The following is a 22138-nucleotide window of genomic DNA, read 5'->3' as shown; positions in this document are numbered from 1 at the left end:
TTTTTTTGAAGTATTTGAACTTGTATTAATGGTCATTTGATAAATATTACTGAGTAAAAAATTTCTGAGAAGATATCCTACCCAGGGGCTTCGATTGTTCAAACCACTTAATTAGTAAACTGCTAACACTTTTTCTGGAAGCCTGACTTATCTGCTGAACAAGGCACTAAAGTCCGACCATGAATGAGTTTGACTGTCAGCAGCCCAGGTGGCTTTTTTGCTGAGATGCATGCCCTTGAGTGACTTGACAGCCAGGTCACAACCCAGCAGTGCTATAGAACAGCTTTTCCCTCCCTGATTCACTGTTCTAGCAAAACACTGCCTCTGCTACTCATCTCTTAGACTATCCATATGATCTTTTTTGGCCATTTTGGTTTCCATAAGACAGTTAAAAGGAGAATAGTACTAATTTATATGATTTATATTTTGTAACTAAGTCGAAGCATTGAAATCGAGAAAATGAAGAGTTTGGCTTTTTTTAATCTTGGGGATAGAAAAGGTGGTTTTGTTATAGTACAAACTATCCCCTTTTCTCCTGAAGAAACAATATAAAATTTATTTTTATCCCTCACAGGACCATCAATAAATAAAGCCAAAAGTTTGGCTACTCAAGAGCGATATAAAGGTACAGAGAGAGAACAACTCCTAAATTTCTAACCCTTTACAGACTTTGGAGACTTTCAAACTATCTACGGGTCAGTCAGTTCACCACTGGACAGTAGCTGCATTGTCAAGGCGAAGCTGAACAGTTGGTCTTACCAGACTTCAGGTGGTTTAACAGCAGCAGCTTTGGCTGTAGTGCTTTTAAAATCAGGAATGCAAATCTGACTTGTGAAACAGTATTACTAAATCTGAAGGCAACCCTGGGATGCTCCAAGTGTCTTCCAGTTCTCCAGGAACGAAATCTAATTTTTCAACAAGCAGAAGTTTGACACTAGGATGGTTGTGAATGTAACTTGCTAGCTGACATTTTTAAAAGGCCAATCAATGCAGTGTTTCTCCTTTTTTTAGGAGTAAGCCCTCAAACAAGTTCTAAACCATATTTTTAGTAACATTTGAGAATGTTCCAAATATACTTTATTATAACATTTTGTAGTTTAAAGAGCTTTATTAATGCAATAAATTAACTTTGTACACATTTTTATATATAAAAAAAAACTAGCAAGTGATTTCAGAACGTTGTAGGCTTCATTAGAGCTTGGTCTCCAAAAACTTGTTTGAAAAAAGCAACATGTTCTTCACAGTGTTCACCTATAAAAGAAAATAGATTTAATCTGTTACATGTGGCACAAAGAGAAGAAAAGAGGATGGACACTTTGCAGCTCATAGTAATGTATACTGGGTTTTAACTTATTTCTTTCATAAAATACTTTGTTTTCCTAAACTTTTGAATTGTCTTTTCTATTTGCACAGCTCATTCCACTATAGAACCATCTGCTCTGAGAAACAAGCAGAGAAGCTAACCTGTCATGATACTATCTTACACTGTACACTGATTAAGCGAGAAAAAGTTATGTTCCTTCCCTATCCTAAGGAAGAAGATGCCTTAGATATCATAACTTTGGAGATAAAAATGATTTGTCAATGTTCTCTGCCTAGAACTGAAACAGTAAGCCCCAGGCCATTTAAAACCCTTAGCCACCAGTTCTTGTTCTGTTCTTGATTCTTCAGAAAAGGACATTCCAAAAACAGGTGTCAGAGATATGAGCTGTGTTAAGACTTCCTGAATTGGGCTCTGAATATCTCTCTCTTCCCTAACCACTCCAAGTTTCAGAGCATAATTCAGGTCTACTAGCATACTGAATTCACTTGTACTACAGATAATGGGCTAAGGATTTGGTGGGCTGTTAAGATATTTTGTTTTTTAAAAAACCTAATGCAGGAGTTCTAACCCAAAGGCTTCTTGCCCAGCAGCTTGCCAGTGTTCTCTTGCTACTGAGACTGGTCACCCCAGATCTTTTTCACTACTGCCGTATTCTCACCTGGTGTGAAATTAGGGTTCCCTCGTAAACGCTGGTTTCGCTGCTCAAAAAACCGGAATATGGTATAGAAGAGCATGTTGTCTTCAGTCTGCTTTGCAGCATCTAAAAATTTTCGTGCAGAAATGTTGTCGTGGCCACCAATGCCCCGGATAAACCTTAAGGCAGCTAACACTTGGTGTTTGGAAAGAAGAACTTCTACTATTTCATCATTTGCAGTTGAAAGTCGCTAGAAAGAGAAAAGTCCAGATAAATGCAAGAAACAAGGACAGACTTTTATGCAGTTTAAAAAATTCTGATATATCAGTTACCTTCAACATATCCAGAGACAGCTGATGAGCAGGAGGATAAAAACTTTCTAGGGATAATAGCAGACAAGCCTGAAAAACAGAATTTCAGACTATTCAGCATAAGATGTGGAAAGGTTACGCTTTAAGTTTCTAATCACAAAAGCAATATCCGGTGATACAGACCAAAGGCTTTGAGTCACTGAGGACGTGATACTGCAGGAACTGATGCAGCATGTAAAAGAGGTTGTGCTGGACAAGCGTCTTGATGACAAGTTCATGTAAGTAATGCTGAGGATGAAAACAGAAGGGAAGACATTGCTAAACGGGTCAACTACAGCAGAAGGGAGGTTAGGTTTGTCGAGGGCTGCAGCTATTCTAATTGATGAGTAAAAGTGTCCATTATTAAGAGAAGTGGGTTCAGTGTGCAGGGGAAAGGACCCAACTTGATGTGACACTACTCATTCTAAGAAAATGGTAATGTCTGAAAAGTCACTCAACTGAGTCAGGCATACAGACATTTTTACCATATAAAAGAGTCATCTTAGGTAAGAAATTGATAATACTGTGATTTTTTAAAAATATTCCCTGTTCCTCTAACTTGAAGCCACCAATGCTGATTGGAAGGTACCTGTACTGGAATTTGAAACTGGTTAAGAGAGCGAATATATTCCATCAGTACGGCTATCACAAATTTATGAGGCATCTCCTACAGAGAAAACAAAAATAATCTTAGAAACATCACAAGAGTTGCAAAGAAAGCTACATGTACAGTTCTCATTATCTCCCCCTGGTTTTGCACAAATCTCTCTAGAACTTCCATTGATGGTCATGTTTAGGCCTGAATATCAGAAGCCAAACTAGTAGCACTAGGTCTTCACCGAAGATCCAGTTATTGATATCACATTATGAGTTCTACTAGTTGTCCTCAATTCCCTTCAAGTAGATCTTTGTCTTAAAAATCCTTAGTCCAGAAGCACCTGATAAGCTGTCACCTACCTTCTTTTCTGTGAATGCCGACAGGACGTGGGTGTACATGTCAGACTGGTCGATCACAGCTTGGGTCCGCACCGGCCTTTTAAGAAGTGGACTGCTCCGGCTCTGCCCTGCTTCTACTGCCTAAGCAAGAAATTACGAATGGGATCTTAATCTTCTTCTAGGTAATAGTGCATTTGCAGTTAATCCACCAAGACTGAATTCCTAGATGCTGTGAACCTCAAATCTGAGAAGGGCATGACACTTATTTCACTGCTTGGAAAAAAAACTATTTTTCCTTTGCCCTAGAAAGTCAGCTGGTCGTCTTGAAACTATACTAATGTTCATGGTGGATGGAACTAAAAATACACATCACAGTTTTCTCTTAAGGGACATCACACTGTTTTCAACCTCTTAAAACAACTCCCTAATTTCTTTAACCACATCTAATTTCTCCCTATCTAATTTCTTTAATCTGACCTTTGTTATCTAATAAAAATGGAATGGCTTGCTGCATTCTTGTTTGATGAAGCCCTGATCTTTAAGTGAATACTTCATGTAATGAGTCTATATCTAGATTTTTAAGTGGTAAGCAAGGCTCCCGAAAAAATATATAGGAAAACTGAGGGGATCTTGACTCCCTCAACTTAACTTAAAGCAGGTGAGATCAATGCAGATTCTACAAGAGCTGTGGCAAGTGGCCTGAGAACCCCCATTTCTAAGCGCCAGGTGCTCTAATGTTGCACGTGGTGGACCACGCTCTCGACTAGCAAAGGTTTATGAATCTAGGAGCCACAGAGCAGGGATGTACAGAAACTACCATTTATGATCACACCTGATTCCCACAGCCCAGTGTACTAGCAGCAGGACCAAGAGAAGGATCCAGAAGAGCTCAATCCTGCCCTCTCCCCCATGTCTGACAGGACAGGGACCCACTGGCCCTTCAGCAGTCCGCATCAGTACTATTATCCTTGAGTAGCTAAAAGTCAAGGTAGTTCTGGTTTTTTAATTGTTTAGGACTAATCAGATTAAGTGAAATTCATTCCATTCATCCTTTTCTTTCTCACTGCAGAACATGATACACAAATAGCATAGCAGAATCTGGTAATAAGCCATGTTAATTTTGTCCAGCCCTTCACAGCATTTGAGCCTACTATATGAAAACCAGTGCTAATATTTAATCATTAATAGGATACTAAAAAAAAAAAAGCAAAATTATTATATTTCTAAGTAAAACCAGATTCTGGCTTGGCAGACATGTATAAAATAATGCAAAGCGGAGACCAATTTTATAACATAGAGGTAAGACCAAGGATCACTATCTGTAATATCAAACGTATTTTTAAAAAGGTGAAAGCATTAAGTGAGATACAGCCTCATAGCTTGGGATGCAGGGACTCTGAAATTACTGCTCCCTCACAATAGCCACCTTGCCCTCACACAGAGCAAACTGCAGCGACATTCTATTACGACCTTGCGTTATAATTACTTAGAAATATACAGGAGTGGAAGAGCCTTCATCATGGTTCATATAACTTACCATTGTGTAACTCTGCTCAGCGTCCAGGTACTTTTTATACTCATGATTGAGTTTGTCAAAAACAGTGGCTATCACAGGAAGTGTTGCTCTGTCTGACTCACTCAACACTGGAAAGAATCAATGTTCACACAGGTCAACAACTTTATGTCAAGTTCAGAACATGTTGCTATGATAGAAAAACTAATCTCCAAGGGTCAGCAGTGCCAACATACCTTTAAAGGGCATTCAGAGAAATGATCTAGCTTAGAGACCTAAAGCCTACAGCTCACAAACCCTTTCTCATTACTGGAGAAAGACAGCAATGGCAGATACCAGTAGAAGATTCTCAGAGTAGATATGCAGTGACATGGATTCTGAAAAATATTTGTTCCGAAGCCAGGGACAGTAGCTCTGGACCCTCATGTGCGTTCAGACTTGCTTTCACCTGGAATCATCCTATTTAGTTTTCTCTATCAAAGTCTCTACAAAGCATTTTTTTGTTCAGTAGCCTTTCCAGGAGCTTAAATAGTCCATCCACCAGGTGAGGAATAGGGCTACAGGCTTTAGACAAGGCGTGAAAAGGTGCTGGCCCAACTCCCAATAAAAGGTGCTGGGCACCACAGACCTAACACAGCATCAGACCTATGCAAAGAATTCACCCACTTACTCTGCGAACAGACAGACAGGATGACCATCTTGCACTCCTTTCTCTGGAGGAGAAAGTCCATCAGTCTTCCTTTATCTGGCAAGAGGTTTACTATGGGCTGAAGTTTCACCTGGAGGTTCCAGAGGTAACCTGGATTTAAGAGGCAGCAAATTTAATAGTATGAGGCATACCAGAACAAAAGTCCAAAAGGTGGTTCCCCTAAGGATTCGTGGGGTAAAGCTTTTTCCTACAAACCAAAGCACACTCGAGGACATTTGGGAAATGCCTGACAATAGGAGGACAGCCAGCCAGACTACTGCGTGCCAGGTTGACTTACAGCAAAGCAACCCGTTAAGAGGTACAGCTATGGTGTACCTCCCTAACTATGGGGGTAACAAACTCTTTGAATCAGCTCAGAGCAGCTCCTTCCCCACACCTACCCCCCTTGCAACCCTGAAAGCAGAAAAAGACATTAACACGTGGCATTAACTTTGATCCTGTGCTCTGGTTTTTTCTGCATTGGCTCATTAGTCAAAGATAACACTAAAGGAATTTCATAACTCATCCATTCATCAATCCATGAACTTCCTGAACACCCACAATACCAGCTGGCAGGCACGGCCTCTCAGTTCTGCCACGGCTAATAGGCTAATATAAAGCTAGTACCATTCTTGAAGAACAGAAGTAAATTCATTACGCAGTGGACACCGCCCCAGGGTGTTAGGGCTAATTCTCTTCTTAAGAATCCCAGTGGGCAAGACAAGAAAATACAGATGACTAACGACTAATGTAGAAAGTACTCTTAATAGGAAAAATACAAGGTGTGACACGGTTACCAAGGAAAAGACAACACCCCAAGGAAGGCTTCCCCAGCACTGTGATAAACAGGAGTGCACCCACAGGCGTACAGAACAGAAAGGGGTGCAAGCACATTTGAGCATGATGGTGGGAGGTAATAGAGCAGGGAGAGGGGGCCCTGCACACCATGCTGTGGCATCTGGCTTTTCAGAATGGACAGAAAGGGTTTAAAGCAGGGGAATGGCCATTCTTAATTGTTTTAATTATAAAAAATAATATAGGCTCATGATAAAATAGACACGTAGTAGAGAACAGAATATAAAGTGAGAAATAATCTCATTCCCAGGTTGAAGGGGGAGGTCATTTCTCATTCACTTTGAAACTGTCACTGGCTGCTACTGTTACCCAAAGTCAAAAAGCACTATTTCCTCTAACTTGACGGTTGTCCCCTCTGACCCACCTTGGCTTGCACTGATAATGATGTCAGGTTGAAAGACAATCCAGGATGAAGAATCTACACGTTATAGGAAATTCTAAACCAGAAGAGAGAAAAACAAAAGGCAAACCTAGCTCAGATTAGCCCTTGCCCCTGCCATTTGCTAAGGCTACTTTAAATGCCCACCCCTCCATAGTAAGAAACTCCCCACGGTGATTCTTGAGCCTTTATTCCGGCTGATGAGGGCAGAGCTGCAGGACCCTCTTAGACACAAAGGTAAAGAGGGTAACAGCTTCCGTCTGTGCACAGTGCCAATGCCTTTGTAAAGGATACAGAGTTTACATGGGACAGGAGACTGGCTGGTCACAGGAGCAGGACCTACAAATGGAGAAAACACAAGTCTGCAAAGTGATGATGCAACCAGAAAATGCTGCCAATACTAGTACTTAAGATGTATAATTTAATACTTTTAAAGCCTTCAGTAAATGTTTATTCAACTGTAGTGAAACAAAGAAGTAAACTGTCATGTCCCACTAATAACACATAAAGGAAGGATGGGGGAAGTCAAGACCCAGACAAGAAAATGTGTTCCCCAGAAGGGGAAAGAATGTCAACGCTTCATTCAGTGTTGTTTTAATAACCAAATATGACTCATCATCATTTACACATGCACATTAAAGAACTGGATGATTCAAAATCAAATACTTAGATAATTCAATGAAAATATTTCAAATACAAGTGCTTTGTTGTTTAATTATCTAACCAATTAATTGGTTCAATTCTCCACTACACAGCATGGGAGGTCCATACATAGAGATCTCACCTGGGAAGCAGATCTCAAAAAACCTCACATGACAGAGACTCTTAACTACCAGTTACACTGGTCATGCGTCAGACAGGCAGCCCTCAACGAACTTGAGAAATGTAACCCTAAAAACTAATACACGATTCCCAGTTCTGTTGCAATTACTCAGGCACAATCAGAAGGCAAGTTTTAATCAGCCGGTTAAAAAAGGTAGTAATTTTGAACAGATTTCTCCCCACACCCAAAAGAGGCTAGGGCCCCATCAAAGAAGCTAAATCAGACAACACTTGTATTTAGAACCTAAGAATTAAGGTCTTATGTGCTGGCCTCAAAGGTGACTGCCCATCATGTTGACTTAAATGCTCTCAAGTGAGAGCCAGGTGGCTCTGGTTGAAACCCCCCAGGTGATCCTAATCAGTGAGAAACACTGGGAGAAGAAACCAAAAACAGGATGAATGAGGGCAGCTGGCTCTCCCCAAAGTTGCAGGTTGCTGGTTTCAGCTTTCAAAAGAGCCCAATAAGCTGTTCCTAAATACACATCCTATGGTGGAAAAGGGTAGGCAGGATACAGATGCTACAAGCCTGCAAAGGACTTACAATCTAGCAGGACAAACAAAACAAAAAGCATTAACCCTGAAAAATGCTTTACCAACCCATACTCCAGAAATCCTAGGATTTATGGACCCTTGAATTCTTATTAATCTTAGTCTTGGCTATTGTTTTGACCATACCTGGCATTAGCTTTATTATAACTAGCCAATTAGAACCTAACAGCCTCTAACTAGTACTACTAAGTAACTGGAAGAGAGCTGAGTTTTAAATGTTTTAAGAGTCGTTTTTCCCCAAATTCACCAGCAGTTAGTTACCTTCATGCAAAGTGAATAGTAAATACACAATAAATCATTTGACACAATCTATTCTTTTATAGTTTCCTCCAAAATATTGCAGTTTCTTTTCCCAAGTCTCCCAGGGGAAAAGGGAGTCTGGAGGCGGAGAGCAATTCAGGGGGGAAAGCAGATCAGGGGGAAAGTGACTCTAATGGAGGGAAAACAAGTGGTAATCTTTCTGCTGGTGGAGGGCCTTGCCTTCAATTTATAAAAAATGCAACACCTGTGAAGCACAATAAGGCCAAGTACAATAAAACTAGGTATGCCTATAATGCTAACATTATCCAGGGAAAAGAAAAAAGCTGGAAAAAACACAGAGGGGCAAAAGATCAATCCAAATGTGAGAACTCCTTCCTTCCTTCCAAACTCTGCCAGTTAGTAAGCTTCTGACTGATCCTGCAAGACTAGAAAGGTAGGGCAGATGTGGTGTTCTTGCTGAACTATCAGCTGCAGCCTAATCTGGGTCTTCTATGGCCGGTACAAGAACATTCTGACTGCAAACTGGGCCTACTCACCAATGCTGACAAGCAGTCCTTTTAATAAGAAGACACTGCTACCAGAGCTCCAAATGTGAACCTTTTACGGTTTTCACAGATACTTCAACTAGCTTGTCCTGTACTCCAGTTTCCTTTGAGAGCTGAAACTGATTACAGAGGGAAAAGGCAAAAGAAACCAGATGGTTTCTTTTTCCTTCACTGAAATCCTGACCTCTCCTCAAACTTCCTACTTCTATTTCTCTTCAGGTAAGAGGATTAATCTAGAACAACCAGAGACCCGTAGTGTTAAGTACTTACTGTGAACATCAGTCAGGAAAGAATACATTATCATAACCATGACACAGAATGTGAGAAAGATAAGAAAAAGTGATCCCAGGTTAAAATAATAGCCATAAGCAGCCAAATTTAATTTCAGGGTTACAGAACACAGGCAATCGGAAAATGTAAAGGGTTTATCCAACATTTAAAAATCTTTCAGCTCAACTCTCTATTTTAAATCTCGGAGAATAAAAATCATTCTATTTTCTTTAGAGGAAGATCCATTTATTTTACAAAATACTTTTCACAATGCAATTGGAGATGATAAAATCAGTTAAAAAGAAAAAGGGCAGGGGCAGGGAAAGAGCCCCTCACCAAAGCAGACAGATCCAGGCCCCTCTGTATGTACTCCTCACTCTATCCTGAGTGTGACCCCCAACTCCATGGTGACTCCTTTTTACCTGCTATGGGGATCTGGTAGGGCTGAATCGATCGAGCTGGAAGCACTGGGTGATGGAAGGTAACAGTGCCATCAAACTCTCCCCTTAACTTGATATCAAATATTACGGATGTCTAAAGTAGAAAAAAAGATCTTAGGTTGGCTTCACCCTTTCCTTACCTCACATCTTGCTATTCTGGATTCATTTAAGCCATTTCCTGTTTGTCAGAATACTCGCCCGCAGCGCTTCCCCAGAGTTAACCAGCAGATTGCAGTCCTAACCTCACCCCCCGCCCCCAAGTTTGCCATGAAATATCTCACTTTTATTATTATGTTAGCATCACTCGAGTATATTGATACTCTTTGGAACAAATGACATCATTCTACTTATGGCATTGTTTTTAGTACCCATATTTTCATTTACAGAATATAGTACTTCTTGATTGCTGAAAATCTCAAATCCTAGAAAACAGCATTCCTATGTATGATGTTAAATTAACACCGGCAGCAAGCTTCACTTTTTTTTTTTAAATGGGGAAAGGGTTAAAGAGTCTGTATTTGCATTCCATCCCCACGGGCTACTTCTTTGGGGAAGAATGTGCTATATTATCATGACTATCTCTTACATTTTTATCTATTCTCACAAATATTCCTGACATTTAAGACATGCTTCCTTTGAAGAGCTCCAAGTGATTTAAGCAGGTTTTTTTCACTTGCAACATTAGTCAAAAATACGGGTGCCACCACCCCCCAAGAGGCATGGAAGAGAAGTGGCTTGTCTACCACCAGATACCCAGCTAATGGCGTAGAAAAAGCAGGATCCGTTCTCGTGCTTTCTCTTGGGCCAGTGTCAAAACTGTCATCATCCAGCATCATCATCTATATTCACAAAGGAAGGACAGAGCTCCTGTGCTCGTCTAACACAGTGACTGCCCTGAATTCCCTCCCAGCTTAGCTGATTCAACCAAATAACTGTTTCAAAGTCCAATCTCCTCATGTTATTTTCTACAATAGTTTCTAATTATCCTTAATCGACTTATACAGAATCACTGTTTTTTCTAAACCATCTAGACTACCAAACCCATTTCCATCTGGAAATTCCATCTGGAATTCCAAAACTTTTGGCATAAAAAGCACATTTTAGCCTTTGTTCAGAATGTTCTGGCAATTTTCACAACTCTTTTAAGCAATCCTAACTTGTACCAACACAAGACTAGATATGCACATAACTCATACCTCTGTATCCTGATGATGAACGACCACCAGATTATCTACCACATTTAGGGCAAACTTCCCCGTCCGATTTAACTTTAATATGTGCATCTTTTTACAGGCGCCTTCTCTGTAGGACAAGAGAAAGGTCAAAAAATAGATTAACATGTTTTAGTTCATATTTTAAAATCAGAGGACGAAGGAAGGCAGTATCAAGTATACCGTGGTAGGTGATAGAGGACTACCTCCGCTCCTGTACTATTGGAGGTCCGTGAATGATGCCTCAGGAAGAGAACATAAAGTTGTCTGTAGCTGATTAGGGAACAAAGAGACATAAGTCACACCTGACTGTTTGAAATTCCTCCATTCTCAATGCTGAATTATAACACTATAGTTAAGTCAATCATGAAATACTCAATAGAATATCTTGTAGCCAAAAACATTTGCAAAGCAAGTGCAGTTAGTTCAAAAAAAAAAAGCCTATTATACAGTTACATGAAAAGGGGATATAAAACTCAATATAGTGTGATCACAACATTTTAAAAGCACAAACTATGCATAATATCCAAAAATATTGGAAATACATATTTTTGTGAATAGCTATCCCTGAATAAGTCGATTTTATTTTCCTCTGTGTATTTTCCAAGTTTTGTACAATTAGTCCTTAATTACAGAAAAAAGTAATCACTCTTCATTTTTAAGCCTCATCTAATAAATGCGGTGTGAACAGTTCCCACATGCAGCTTTTTATTCCCATGGGTAACACTGCGCTGGGCCTGCGACAGGAATGGGAACCAAAGAGAAGGGAGGGTCCCCACCTCCACTTTGGCCAGGATTGCTCTCATTTTGTTTTCTAAACCGGGATGCCACAGATTTTCTTTGAAGGAGATGAGGGCATTCTAACTGTTAAAAATGTTTAAAGTTTAAAAACCACTGTTTTAGGCCATGGGAGAATGAGAAGTAATTTAGAAGCAAAATTTTGATATTTGTTGACTAGAGTTATAGGAGGGGTTCTTTGTATTAGTTCCTATTTTTGTGTTTGAACTTTTCATAATAAAGTTTAAAAATTAATATATCTGCATTTCTAAGTGAAGATATATTTTCCTACATAAGTAGTCCGATTTCACATTTGTTAGATAAAAAACTTAGACTATATTCTTGCTTAGAACAATTAGGATACGTTTTAGCTTTAAAAAAAATAACTGTTAAGTGTCAACTCACAAAATGAAAGAAAAATTCTAAAACTAAAATACCCAAGAAATAAATTGGTTCAGTGTTCTCATTTTATCAGATTAGAATGGTGAAAAAAACTTTCCTAAGACCACAAAGCTAGTAAAAAAAAAAAGAAAAAAAAAAGAAAAAAAAAAAAGCCAAGATGACAACAGGTTTTCTATATTCATAAGATCTAGGTACTGAAAAAGGAAAGAGAAGGCCTTACTGCGTGTTCTGAGACTATCTAAGGAAAGGGGATCTCTGGAGTGTTTATCATGCACTTCTATTACTTAGATCTCTAAAAGCAATTACAAGAAGAAACTCTCTCAAAATACAATCGTACATCGTCGCCATTGCAATGTCTCTCTCAGAAAGGTTCAGTTTAGTGGACTTAGGCGCAGCTGGTAATTCAATCTCAAACTTGGGCAGCTTTGACATAGTGCCAGCCTGTTGGGGGAAAAAAAGGTTTTAGGAAAGATTTATTGAACTCCTTTGATGTTTCAGCATTCCCTATGTAAAACTGTCAAGGGTATACACACACTGTATCTTTCCATCCCTTCCAATGCCACACTATGTCCTCTACTCACAAGGTCTGTCCCCACAGAATGAATCATTCTTAGTGATGGGATGATACAGGGTGCCCTCTAATGGTCTGAAGTGGTAAAGGTTATAATTGGAGGAACTTGCCCCTTAGAAGCACTTGGCACAGTAGGATGTTAAAGACAGGGTAGGAGGCAGAAAAAAGAAATTTTGTTAAAGCGAGACTTACTCTTACCCTAAAATAAAAGGGCTGCAGCACGTTCCCAAGGACTGTGGTGGACAGCAGAATCACGGCGCTCTCTGGACAGTACATATACCAGTTCACGTTGATGTTCTGGCTCTTCAGGAGCTTCAGATTTCGTTTCTCTGGTAATACCTGAAGCAAAGTCCAAGAAGCAATCAATCTTCATTTAAAAAACAGCAAAATATTGAAGACTGACACAGTAAAATGAATAGAATAATACAAAGCAGAAAACAAAAGTAAGTTAAATTGAAATTATTTTTTATTTATTGCAGCCACCAGTTATCGATCCTGGTGCTTTACAAACCTAGCTCATTTATTCTCGACAGAACCCTAAGAAGTGGGCATCGTTAATATGACAGGGGAGAAAATAAGGCTCAGCGAGGTGAGGGAAACTACCTCCCTAATTTCTAAGTGATGGCTTCTGCAGGCCATTTCTCTGCAAGACCCAGGTCTCGAACTCCACATTCTCAGGCACCTTCCACCAAAGAGCAAAGAACAGCAACATTGTCACTCAGCAGGGTGATCATCGAAACCAACCCACGCTCCCAGAACCTGTGCTCTCCATCAGCCAGCAGCCTGCACCAGCCGCCTTCAGCCTGGTCTCTATCTCCACTCCGGTTTAAACCAAGTCTGGGAGAGGCTCCCTTTTTCTAAGAGGCATGTTCATGAGACTCTGCCTGCAAACCTAGTATTTTATAATTGAGGGACATTTTAAACAAACTTTAAATGTGCTGACACATTAAGGAACCCCGTCTAGGGCCCCAAGGACATTAACACTCATAGAACACTAACTTAAGAACTAATGTGGAAGTCAGGGCTGAAAAGCATATGTTTCTTGATAATTCGGGTATAATAAAATTAGGATGTGCTAGAGCCCTTTTCCTAACATTTCTTTTTTGTTGATTTGGGGAGGGGGCGGTGTATTTTGTTTTTTTCTGACATTTCTTAAATTTATGAAGACTATCTAGATGATCTCAATGTACACTTCTCCACTACAGAGGATAGAAAGATATACTTTTAAATGATTGCCTGGGGAACCCTTCCATAAAGCAATCACTCCTTACCATGCTGTCATATATACAAAATTCTATTTCTGTGTGTATGGGGTTCATGTAGTTTATTTTCTTTTTGCTGGTCATTACAAAGGTTTGGATGACAGTCCTACAGCAAAGAACCATGGCATTAATATCTTATTTTTGTTTACATGAGTATATTTTCTCCATCCATACACTCTAAATTATACTGCTTTTATCAGGTAAACAAAATTAAAACCTGAAAGAATCCTAATACGCTCTACATTAGCTCCGCTTAGAGATCTCAAAAGCATTCTCTATAGGTCAGGCAGGTGGAATATATTAAAGAGGAAGAGACGGGCAGGTGCATCACAGTATACAATCAACAGAGTGAAACAGTAACTACAAAATGGGAGAAAATATTTGTCTATTATCTATTGGATAAAGGGTTAATATCCAGAGTATATAAAGAACTCCAAAAACAGAAAGAATGGGCAAAGGATCTAGACATTTCTCCAGAGCATATACAAACAGCCAAGAAGCCATGGAAAGATGTTCAAGATGATGAATCAGAGAAATGCAAATCAAACCCACAATGAGATATCATCTCATACTCAGTAGAAAGGCTATTACTGATAAAACAGAAAACAACTAGTATTGGTAAGAATGTGAAGAAAATGGAACCCTTGTGCGCTACTGGGGAAAATGTAAAATGGCATAACTACTATGGAAAACAATATAGCATTTCCTAAAAAAAAAAAAAAAAAAATTAAAAATAGAATCACCGTATGATCCAGCAATCCCATTTCTAGCTAGATACCCAAAAGAACTGAAAGCAGGGTCTCGAAGACATGTTTACACACCATGTTCACCACAGCATTATTTGCAATAGCCAAAAGGTGGAAGGAAGCAACCCAAGTGTCCATCAATACATGAATGGATAAATAAAATTTGGTATACACATGCCTTAAAAAGGTAGGAAATTCTCACACATACAACAACATGAACCTTGAAGACCTATGCTAAGTGAAATAAACCAGTCACAAAGGACAATTACTATATGGTTCCACTTACGTAAAGTAGTCAAATTCACAGAAAATAAAATGGTGATTATCAGAGGTTGAGGAAGCGGGGAAAGAGAAGTTATCTAATGAGTAAGAAGCTTCAGTTTTACAAGATGAAAACGTTCTGGAGATCTGTTTCACAACAATGTGAATACACTTAACACTACTAAAATGCACACTTAAAAATGGTTACGATTTTAAATTTTATGTTATCTGCTTTTTACCGAAATAGAAAAAATTTTTGAGATGAAGAGGCAGTACACAAAAGAGGAAATACAAATGAACAATATACAAGTGAAAACATGCTTATCTCCCTGGTAATGAAAAATCTAAATTAAAATGTCTTTCCACCTCTTAGATACACTGATAATATCCAGTTATGGTGAAGATGTGGAACATGGGGATCCCTATATTGCTTGTGAAAGTGCAAACCCCTGGAAGAAATTTAGTAATATTTGTTCAGCTTTTTGGATGTTCATACCTATACTGTAGTTCCCCTTCTAAGAAATGCCTCACTCAAAAATATAAAGAAACATTTACAAACCTGTTCACTGGAGAATTGTTTATAATCACAAACTGAAAACAAGCCAGATGTTCATCAACAAGGACCTAGCTAAATAAACTAGTACAGCCACACAGAATACAACTCAGAATAAAATATGAAAAGATGTCCAAGACACTGCGAGGAAAAATAAAACAGCCATAAAAATTTATATACACCATTCCCATTATCGTAAAAAAAATAAATAAAAAACCCAATAATTATGTATGCATGTAGAAAATAAGAGGAATGCACTAAACTGTTCATAATAGTTATTTCTAGGGATTATAGAGGATCTTTACTTTTCATAAAATATGTCCTGGTAATGTTTGAACATTTTATAAAAAACATTACTTATAATTAGAAAAAAAGAATAAAAACCCAAGTAAGAGCCTAAAGCTCTAGAATCTCAAAATATCTATTTAGTACTGACCTTAAAAAGCTGCAAAACTATTACAGACCTTTTCTCCAGCAAACATGTGATAAATATAATACCTGGTAAAATTCAATTCCTTGATCTGTAATGAAGACAATTTCAGTAGAACTGGTCCAGCAGAATCCTAGTATGTTGGCATTCTTGGTCTGAAAAGAATTATAGAAAGATTTTTTTTTAATTAATAAGAAAAACATATATATCTCTTCAAAAGCTTAAAATATTCTGTAATAACTCTAATAAAAGTTACTAATTAACAAATCGAACTTTCTTTTAAATAGTGTCCCCAGATTTTCACCTGTAACACCTCACTGAAATACCTCTTAGTTCCCTCTAGTCAACAACGAAACCAAACATATGAGTTTTGCAGAAAGGTAACTGACCAGCACTCACAGATATCTACTTCTACCTTTACGAATGAACCAAAGGTCAACTGACATTCTCTTAGTCAAAGACATGATAAAAACTGGTGTTCTAAAAGTATAATGGCCTAAAGGTTCTGTGAGTGTTGACGAAAATGGGATTGAGGACCTTGAGCCCACAAGCCCAAATCATTTGAACAGCAGTGCCCCAAGCCTGAGGGCAGATGAGCTATGACAGGCCTCTGCTACACAGAGGAACTGGAAGTCTGTGAAGGGTTCAGTTATTTGGCAGAAGTGCCCTTCCTTGGTGTGGAGCCCACCATGAATGCCATTTGGCAAAACCATTACAAAAATGCCAAAACCACACTCCATCCACTAGCAGTGTCTGCTAGTTTCCGGGTGCCACACTGCCACTTTAGGCCGAGCCCTGTCTAGCCTAGCAAATCTAATTAATATGGATTAAAATCTACACCAAGAGAAAGAAAGAAAAACAAACAAACAAACAAACAAAAAACAGACACACACACAACAAGGACAAATCAAGGAAAGAAAATATTACCAGGAAAGGGAAAAACTTCCAAAGAGGTGACTATGAAAAGAATCCAGAGTCTGACCCAGATGTGCCAGCTCAAAGGAGAAGTGCAGGGGCGACAGAAAGATGACAGTCACCAAACACTGAGACTGCTAGGTGTGTAACATCCGTCATTCAGTTAATCCTCCCAACTCCATCTTACAGACTTTAAAAACTTTAAAAACAGGCTTTAAAAGCTTTTTTAATGTTGGTCAAAGTCACAGAGCCAACATGCAAATCAATTTAAAACACAGTCTGCCTGCAAGTTTGTGCTCTCAATTACCACACTACCCTGTGTCTCCACTACGTAACCCACGCCGTTAAACACCAACCAGAGGGGGAAAGATCCAGGCCCATACCTTGCACTCTTGAGTGTATTCCAGCTGAGAACTATCTGGGATAAAATTAGAAAAATCCTGAAAGAAAAAAACAACAAAGAGAAATTTGGATCAGGCTGCATACTGCCAACCTACTCTGGTCTGCAGCAAAACAAAAGAAAAAGACAAATAAATTTTAAAAGTGAGCAGGAAAAAAACTGACAAAAACCAAAAGACAGGAACCACAAGAAGACCGATTTGGACAATCTGGCTCTTTAATAGCAGCAGCCTGACGATTCAATTTTTTAAAAAGAGTTCATCCAAACATTCAGTTAGGGTTTAGAAAATGATTTTGAAAATTCATTTCTCAAATGATTGATTTCAGAGAAATGTACCACTCCATATTTTACATGAGGCTTTCCAAAAATTTTAGCAATTAATACCAATGTAAGGAAATAGGAATCTGCCTCTCTTTATCAACAGCTTTTTCTCTACAAATGGCAATGGTGAATATTTATAAAGACTAAAATGCCAACAAGCTGCTCAAACTTTGAATATCTGTTCCTATTAGATAGAGCAAAGATGAGAGAAGTGAATAAATGGAGTTACTCTGGTAAGGCTAATTCACAAAGTAGCCAAAAATATACCTTCCATAATCTATGGTGCTAGTTATTAATCAATATAAAAGATGCCTGAGGTTCCAAATTAGTTTAAAAAAAAAAATGACAAACTAATGTCATAAGTATTTATCTGTTCAAATGTCTTTCTTATCTTCAAGAATGCCAAAGGCTCAAATACAATGCAACATAATGTATAGTTTCCATGACATTACAATAATAAACAGTTCCTTTAATACTGGAATTCTGCAATTCATTCACTTCCAAATGTACTTCTAACGTCTTTTTTTATACTGTATTTAAAAATACGTCTTACCACAGTCTTTGAGGTCCTTTGAACAGCTAATATCTTATTTTCTAAGGAAAATTTAATGCACTTCACTTCTCCTTTGTCTTCCATTCTTTAAAAAGAAAGAATATGTCAAAGGTTAATTCAATTCTAGCTTCTATCATTTTTTAAGAAGCAAAAAAGGAAGTTAAATATTCAGGAAGCAGCAAATCTTAAACTTATGTTTAGAAGCTATCAGCAGAACTTCTTTTCAAAAAACAAAACCCACCTGGCAATAAGTTGCTGGAGAAATGTATAGTACTGCAGATAACAAATGATGAAAGAACTGAGATCATTACACTTTCACGTGAGAATTATTTCAGACATAAATAATGCACACATATCTCATTTTACTGCACTTCGCTTTCCTGCCTGCACCTTATGAATGTTGCATTTTTTACAAATTGAAGGCAACACCCCCCTCCACCACCACCACCACCAGCAAAAAGATTATAACTCACTCTATTTTGATACCTGCTTTATTGCAGTGGTCTGGAACCAAACTCACCATATCTCCGAGGTATGTATGCCTTACCCACACAGGAGCCTCCACAAACTACTGCCTTATCTCCCCATCATTCTCACAGCAAAGCTTTTAAAAGAAAAGTGTCCTTTCCCACTCACTACCCTATGGACTCAGGATGGCCCCCACCTTGGATTCTCACAACCACCTCAAAGGAAAGTCAAAGGATGGATTACAGAAGGGCGTGAGGGAGGTACAAGATATTCATTATCTTGATGTTGGTGATGGTTTCATGGATGTACTGCACACGCATGTCAAAACTCATCAATTATATGTTAAATGTGTGCAGTTAATTATACCACAGTAAAGCTATTAAAAATTAAAATGTTTTTAAAAGAGGATAAATTCAGTATCTTCTCCCTCAAATCCCCGAGCCCATAAATCAGGACCATCATAGGCCCAATCTCACTTTGACCACTGAGTCCTACCAGAAACCTTTCTAAGCACCCCTTGAGTGCCTATGCGATACCAGTCTACACTGCCTTTGTCTTCACCATACCTAGCTCCGACTACTGTAATCGTCTTTCAGTGGTGTCTCCGACTCTGATCTGCTCCCAACTAATCCATCCTCAAGACTGTGAACAGATTATCTTTCAAACACTGATATGATTGTGCCGTGACCCATCTTGGAAATTTTCAGCAACAAGATAAAGCCACAGCAAAAAATGTAGGGTTCAAGCCAGCCCCTGCCAGTGGCCATAGCATCACCACTTCCCCCTCCCTGCATGGACACCTGATATTCAATTACACAGAGCTGGAGTTCCCCAAACATCATGTTTGCTCACCTTTGCACCTGGTGTTCCCTTCAAACGGAAGGCCTCCTCTCTTCTTTACCTAGAATCATTCCATTCGAGCCCTCAAGTTTTGCTCAAAGGCTACCTCCTCTCTGAGGCCTTCCCCTTCTTATTCCAAAATTAATGTCACACCTCTTCTGTGTGCCTGCATTCTTGGTACAGCATTTGTCACAGTAAATAGTATAAATCTCCCACACTAAAGGTATGAGCCCTCCAAAAGGGCACCAGGCTAAATCATGAGAAGATATGTCTGGTGAACACCACAGGTGCTGCAATCAGTGTTTGACCGAAATGATGTGTGATTCGTTTTCTACTTCAAAACTACTTCAAAAATTGTTTATCAACACAGGCCAACTGTAAAAATAATTTTAAACTCACCACCAAATTGAAGACCTACATTGTACTTTTCTGTAATTACAGGGGTTACAGTGACCAGATAGTTTATCACCCAAATGGAGATACTTCTGAAAATCAGAGGCTGCTATTCATAATTATGCTTGTTCAACTTGTGTTGGGATTTTCTTTATATACATTACTACATGGGAAGCACTGACCCAGGAATCTCCTCCATCTTCCAAACACTCTGGAAAGACCTGGGCAAAATAAGGCAATGAAGGTCCTCCTGGGTCAATAATGCACAGACTTGCTAATTTCAACTACCAGGAAATAGGTCTCAAATCAACAGAGAACTGATCCACATATTTCACTCTGACAGCCGCGGAGATTGCAAAGCAGGTGTTCGGTACACCTCTCCCAACAGACAGGGATTTGTATACACGTGCACACTATTCAGACCTTCAGGGGAGGCAATGGACAAAATTGTAAAAACCACCCTATTAATGAGAAACAAAAAAACATTTTGTTTACATGTTGAAATTATTCTGAAAATGTTAATACTGTTACCTAAATGAGATGGGACTCCTATCGTCTGGGCCTTTAACTACCACCCCAGTAGCTCCTCCAGATCGAACAGCAAAAACCTGAGAAAGAAAAGAAGCAATGTTAATGGTCTGAACTTTGAAAGAGTCTGAACACATACACCAATCTACAAGTGAATATTTCTGCTACAACCAACCCTTGGTTCAACTAAGCCAACGTGGCACATATCAATCTGCAGATGCTTGGTGTTTACATGGAGTGCAAGAAACGAACGTAGAGACCAAAAAGTACTGCCCACACTGCAAGACCAGGTCGGAGGTCCCCAAAGCTCCAAGTATTAATCCGATTCGGTAAAGGCGCAGTTTAAGCACACGCTGCTACTCCTGCTTCCCTCCGCCCCTTTCCAAAATTCCGAGAATAATGAAAATCTCATGTCTAAATCCAACAAAAGGCGCTAGGAAAAGACTAGAGTGCTAACACTAGCCAAAAGGCGCTGGGTCCACGACGCCGGCTTGGAGTCCACTTGGCTGTCAGTTTGGGAAAGAAAGCCCCGGGCGCTGTGGAACCTGGTCCCTCCGCCCACCCAACAGGGAAGCGCTGGCCCGGGTCCTACGCCGGGGCACGAAAAGAGGCCCCAGGCCGGGTCCCCTGGCACCCGGCCTGGGCGCGCGGAACGACCCTGGGCACCGAGGCGGCAGGCAGGGCGCGCCCCGCCACGCGGAAGAGGAGGGTGCGGGCTGGCCCGGACCTGCTTGTTGGCCTCATCGAAGAAGACGCAGTTGACGGGGTTCGCCTTCTCGAAGTGCACCGGCCGCTCGCATAGCTCCAGATAATAGTCCTCCTCGCCCATGGCGGGCGCCGCGGCGGCGGCGGGGGCACCGGAGGTGGCAGCCAGCTTGGAGCGGGGCGAGCGGCGCCCGGCGCGGGGAGTCGGCGGCGGCGGCGATCCGGCGGGCGCGGAGGCGAGGCCGCTTCCTGGTGCCACGCCCCCACGCCCTCTGGCACGTGACCCGCGGCCCTCGGCGCTTAAACGGGCGACGGCCGCCAGGCCGTTGTGGGGCCCAGCATCGCGAGAGCCTCTTCCCTTTTCCCCCAGCGCTGGATCCCTGGGCGGCTCACGGGCTGCGGCCGAGGTGCGGTGAGACCGACAGGGACGTGCTTAGCGCGGGGGGCGGCGCAGCCAATCCCACCCGCGGCTTCCCTGGCCTGTTCTGGGCCTGGCTCCAATCCGTCTACGAAGGGTTTGCGCAGGGCCAGGTGCTCGTGTGGGACAAGGCTGCCCCTGGTCTGGGGAATACTCGTCCTTGCTCGGGAGAGGGCGTACTGACCCTGCCTCGGGGAGTTTGGTAAGGGAAATGAGTGCTGTGATGCTTTAAGCATGTAACAAGGAAGCCTAGTTTAGATGGCAGGTCAGAAAGCCTTTTTTGATTAGCTTTGATATTTGAGGGAATGGGGAGAAACTCATTTAAGCAAAGCATAGAACAGATTGACGAAAGGAAGGTGTCTATTCTCAGCAACAGGATGGATTTGAGCATCATTCTCTAGAATACAGAGACTTGAGAAGTTCGGCGTGAAAGGAAAGAAGATCAGGATTAGCGTTTTGGAGATAAGAATCCAAGGAGAATGACATCTCAACAGATTTATAGGTCTGAAGATCACCAGAAAAATAACAAAGGTAGAAATTAGGAGTTGTTGGAATGTAGACGGTATTTGAAGCCATGGAATTGGATGAGATGGCCAAAGTGAAAACGCGCGCGCGCGCGCACACACACACACACACACACACACACACCCAACCTTTAGAGGCCAGGAAGAAGGGCCAGTAAAGGAGAACGAGCAGAGCCTGTCAGAGAAATAGAAAAGGTGAGGGGGGTGTCTGTGAAGCTAAATGGGAAAGCTGTTTCAGGAAGCAGTGCCATGTGCTTTAATAAAGGCAGGTGAGAAGCCAGGTAAGAAAAGCCC

General features: G+C 40.4%; 2 protein-coding genes across 5 annotated transcripts in view; one reads left to right on the top strand and one right to left on the bottom strand.

Moving 5' to 3' along the window:
- NPC1 (NPC intracellular cholesterol transporter 1) overlaps nt 1–3757 on the top strand; it is a 47553-nt gene extending 43796 nt beyond the window's left edge. For all 4 annotated transcript variants that reach the window (XM_016165166.2, XM_016165249.2, XM_016165101.2 and 1 more), the window contains exons 25-26: nt 575–2547; nt 3290–3757. In XM_016165166.2, the coding sequence (XP_016020652.2) occupies nt 575–657 (83 nt within the window). In that variant the 3' untranslated portion in view covers nt 658–2547; nt 3290–3757. The remainder of the gene's footprint in view (nt 1–574; nt 2548–3289) is intronic.
- Nucleotides 1055–21125, bottom strand: RMC1 (regulator of MON1-CCZ1). Its single transcript, XM_016165594.2, has 20 exons — nt 20925–21125; nt 20201–20277; nt 17969–18053; nt 17078–17134; nt 15848–15934; nt 12726–12866; nt 12294–12397; nt 10961–11050; nt 10763–10868; nt 9549–9660; nt 6974–7018; nt 6665–6718; nt 5428–5556; nt 4782–4888; nt 3266–3385; nt 2898–2975; nt 2453–2557; nt 2291–2359; nt 1983–2208; nt 1055–1251 (listed from the first exon to the last, which is right to left on the bottom strand). Exons 1-20 carry the CDS (start codon nt 21024–21026, stop codon nt 1172–1174), a joined length of 1974 nt encoding a protein of 657 aa, XP_016021080.2. The 5' UTR covers nt 21027–21125; the 3' UTR covers nt 1055–1171.
- Between the last annotated feature and the right edge of the window lie 1013 nt (nt 21126–22138).

Source organism: Rousettus aegyptiacus, unplaced genomic scaffold (genome assembly GCF_014176215.1).
Source record: "Rousettus aegyptiacus isolate mRouAeg1 unplaced genomic scaffold, mRouAeg1.p scaffold_m13_p_12, whole genome shotgun sequence".
Lineage (NCBI taxonomy): Eukaryota > Metazoa > Chordata > Mammalia > Chiroptera > Pteropodidae > Rousettus > Rousettus aegyptiacus.
The sequence above is the reverse complement of the archived record's forward strand: the minus strand, read 5'-3'. Positions and strand labels throughout refer to the sequence as shown.

Bases quoted from the DNA above. Each gene is read 5' to 3' on its own strand.
- RMC1 (XM_016165594.2), bottom strand. From the start codon at position 21,026: ATGGGCGAGGAGGACTATTATCTGGAGCTATGCGAGCGGCCGGTGCAC. The intron at 20,278-20,924 runs GTCCGGGCCAGC...TTTCTTTCTCAG, and splicing joins TCGATGAGGCCAACAAGCAG to GTTTTTGCTGTTCGATCTGG. The intron at 5,557-6,664 runs GTGGGTCAGAGG...TCTTAAATCCAG, and splicing joins CATTATCAGTGCAAGCCAAG to GTTACCTCTGGAACCTCCAG.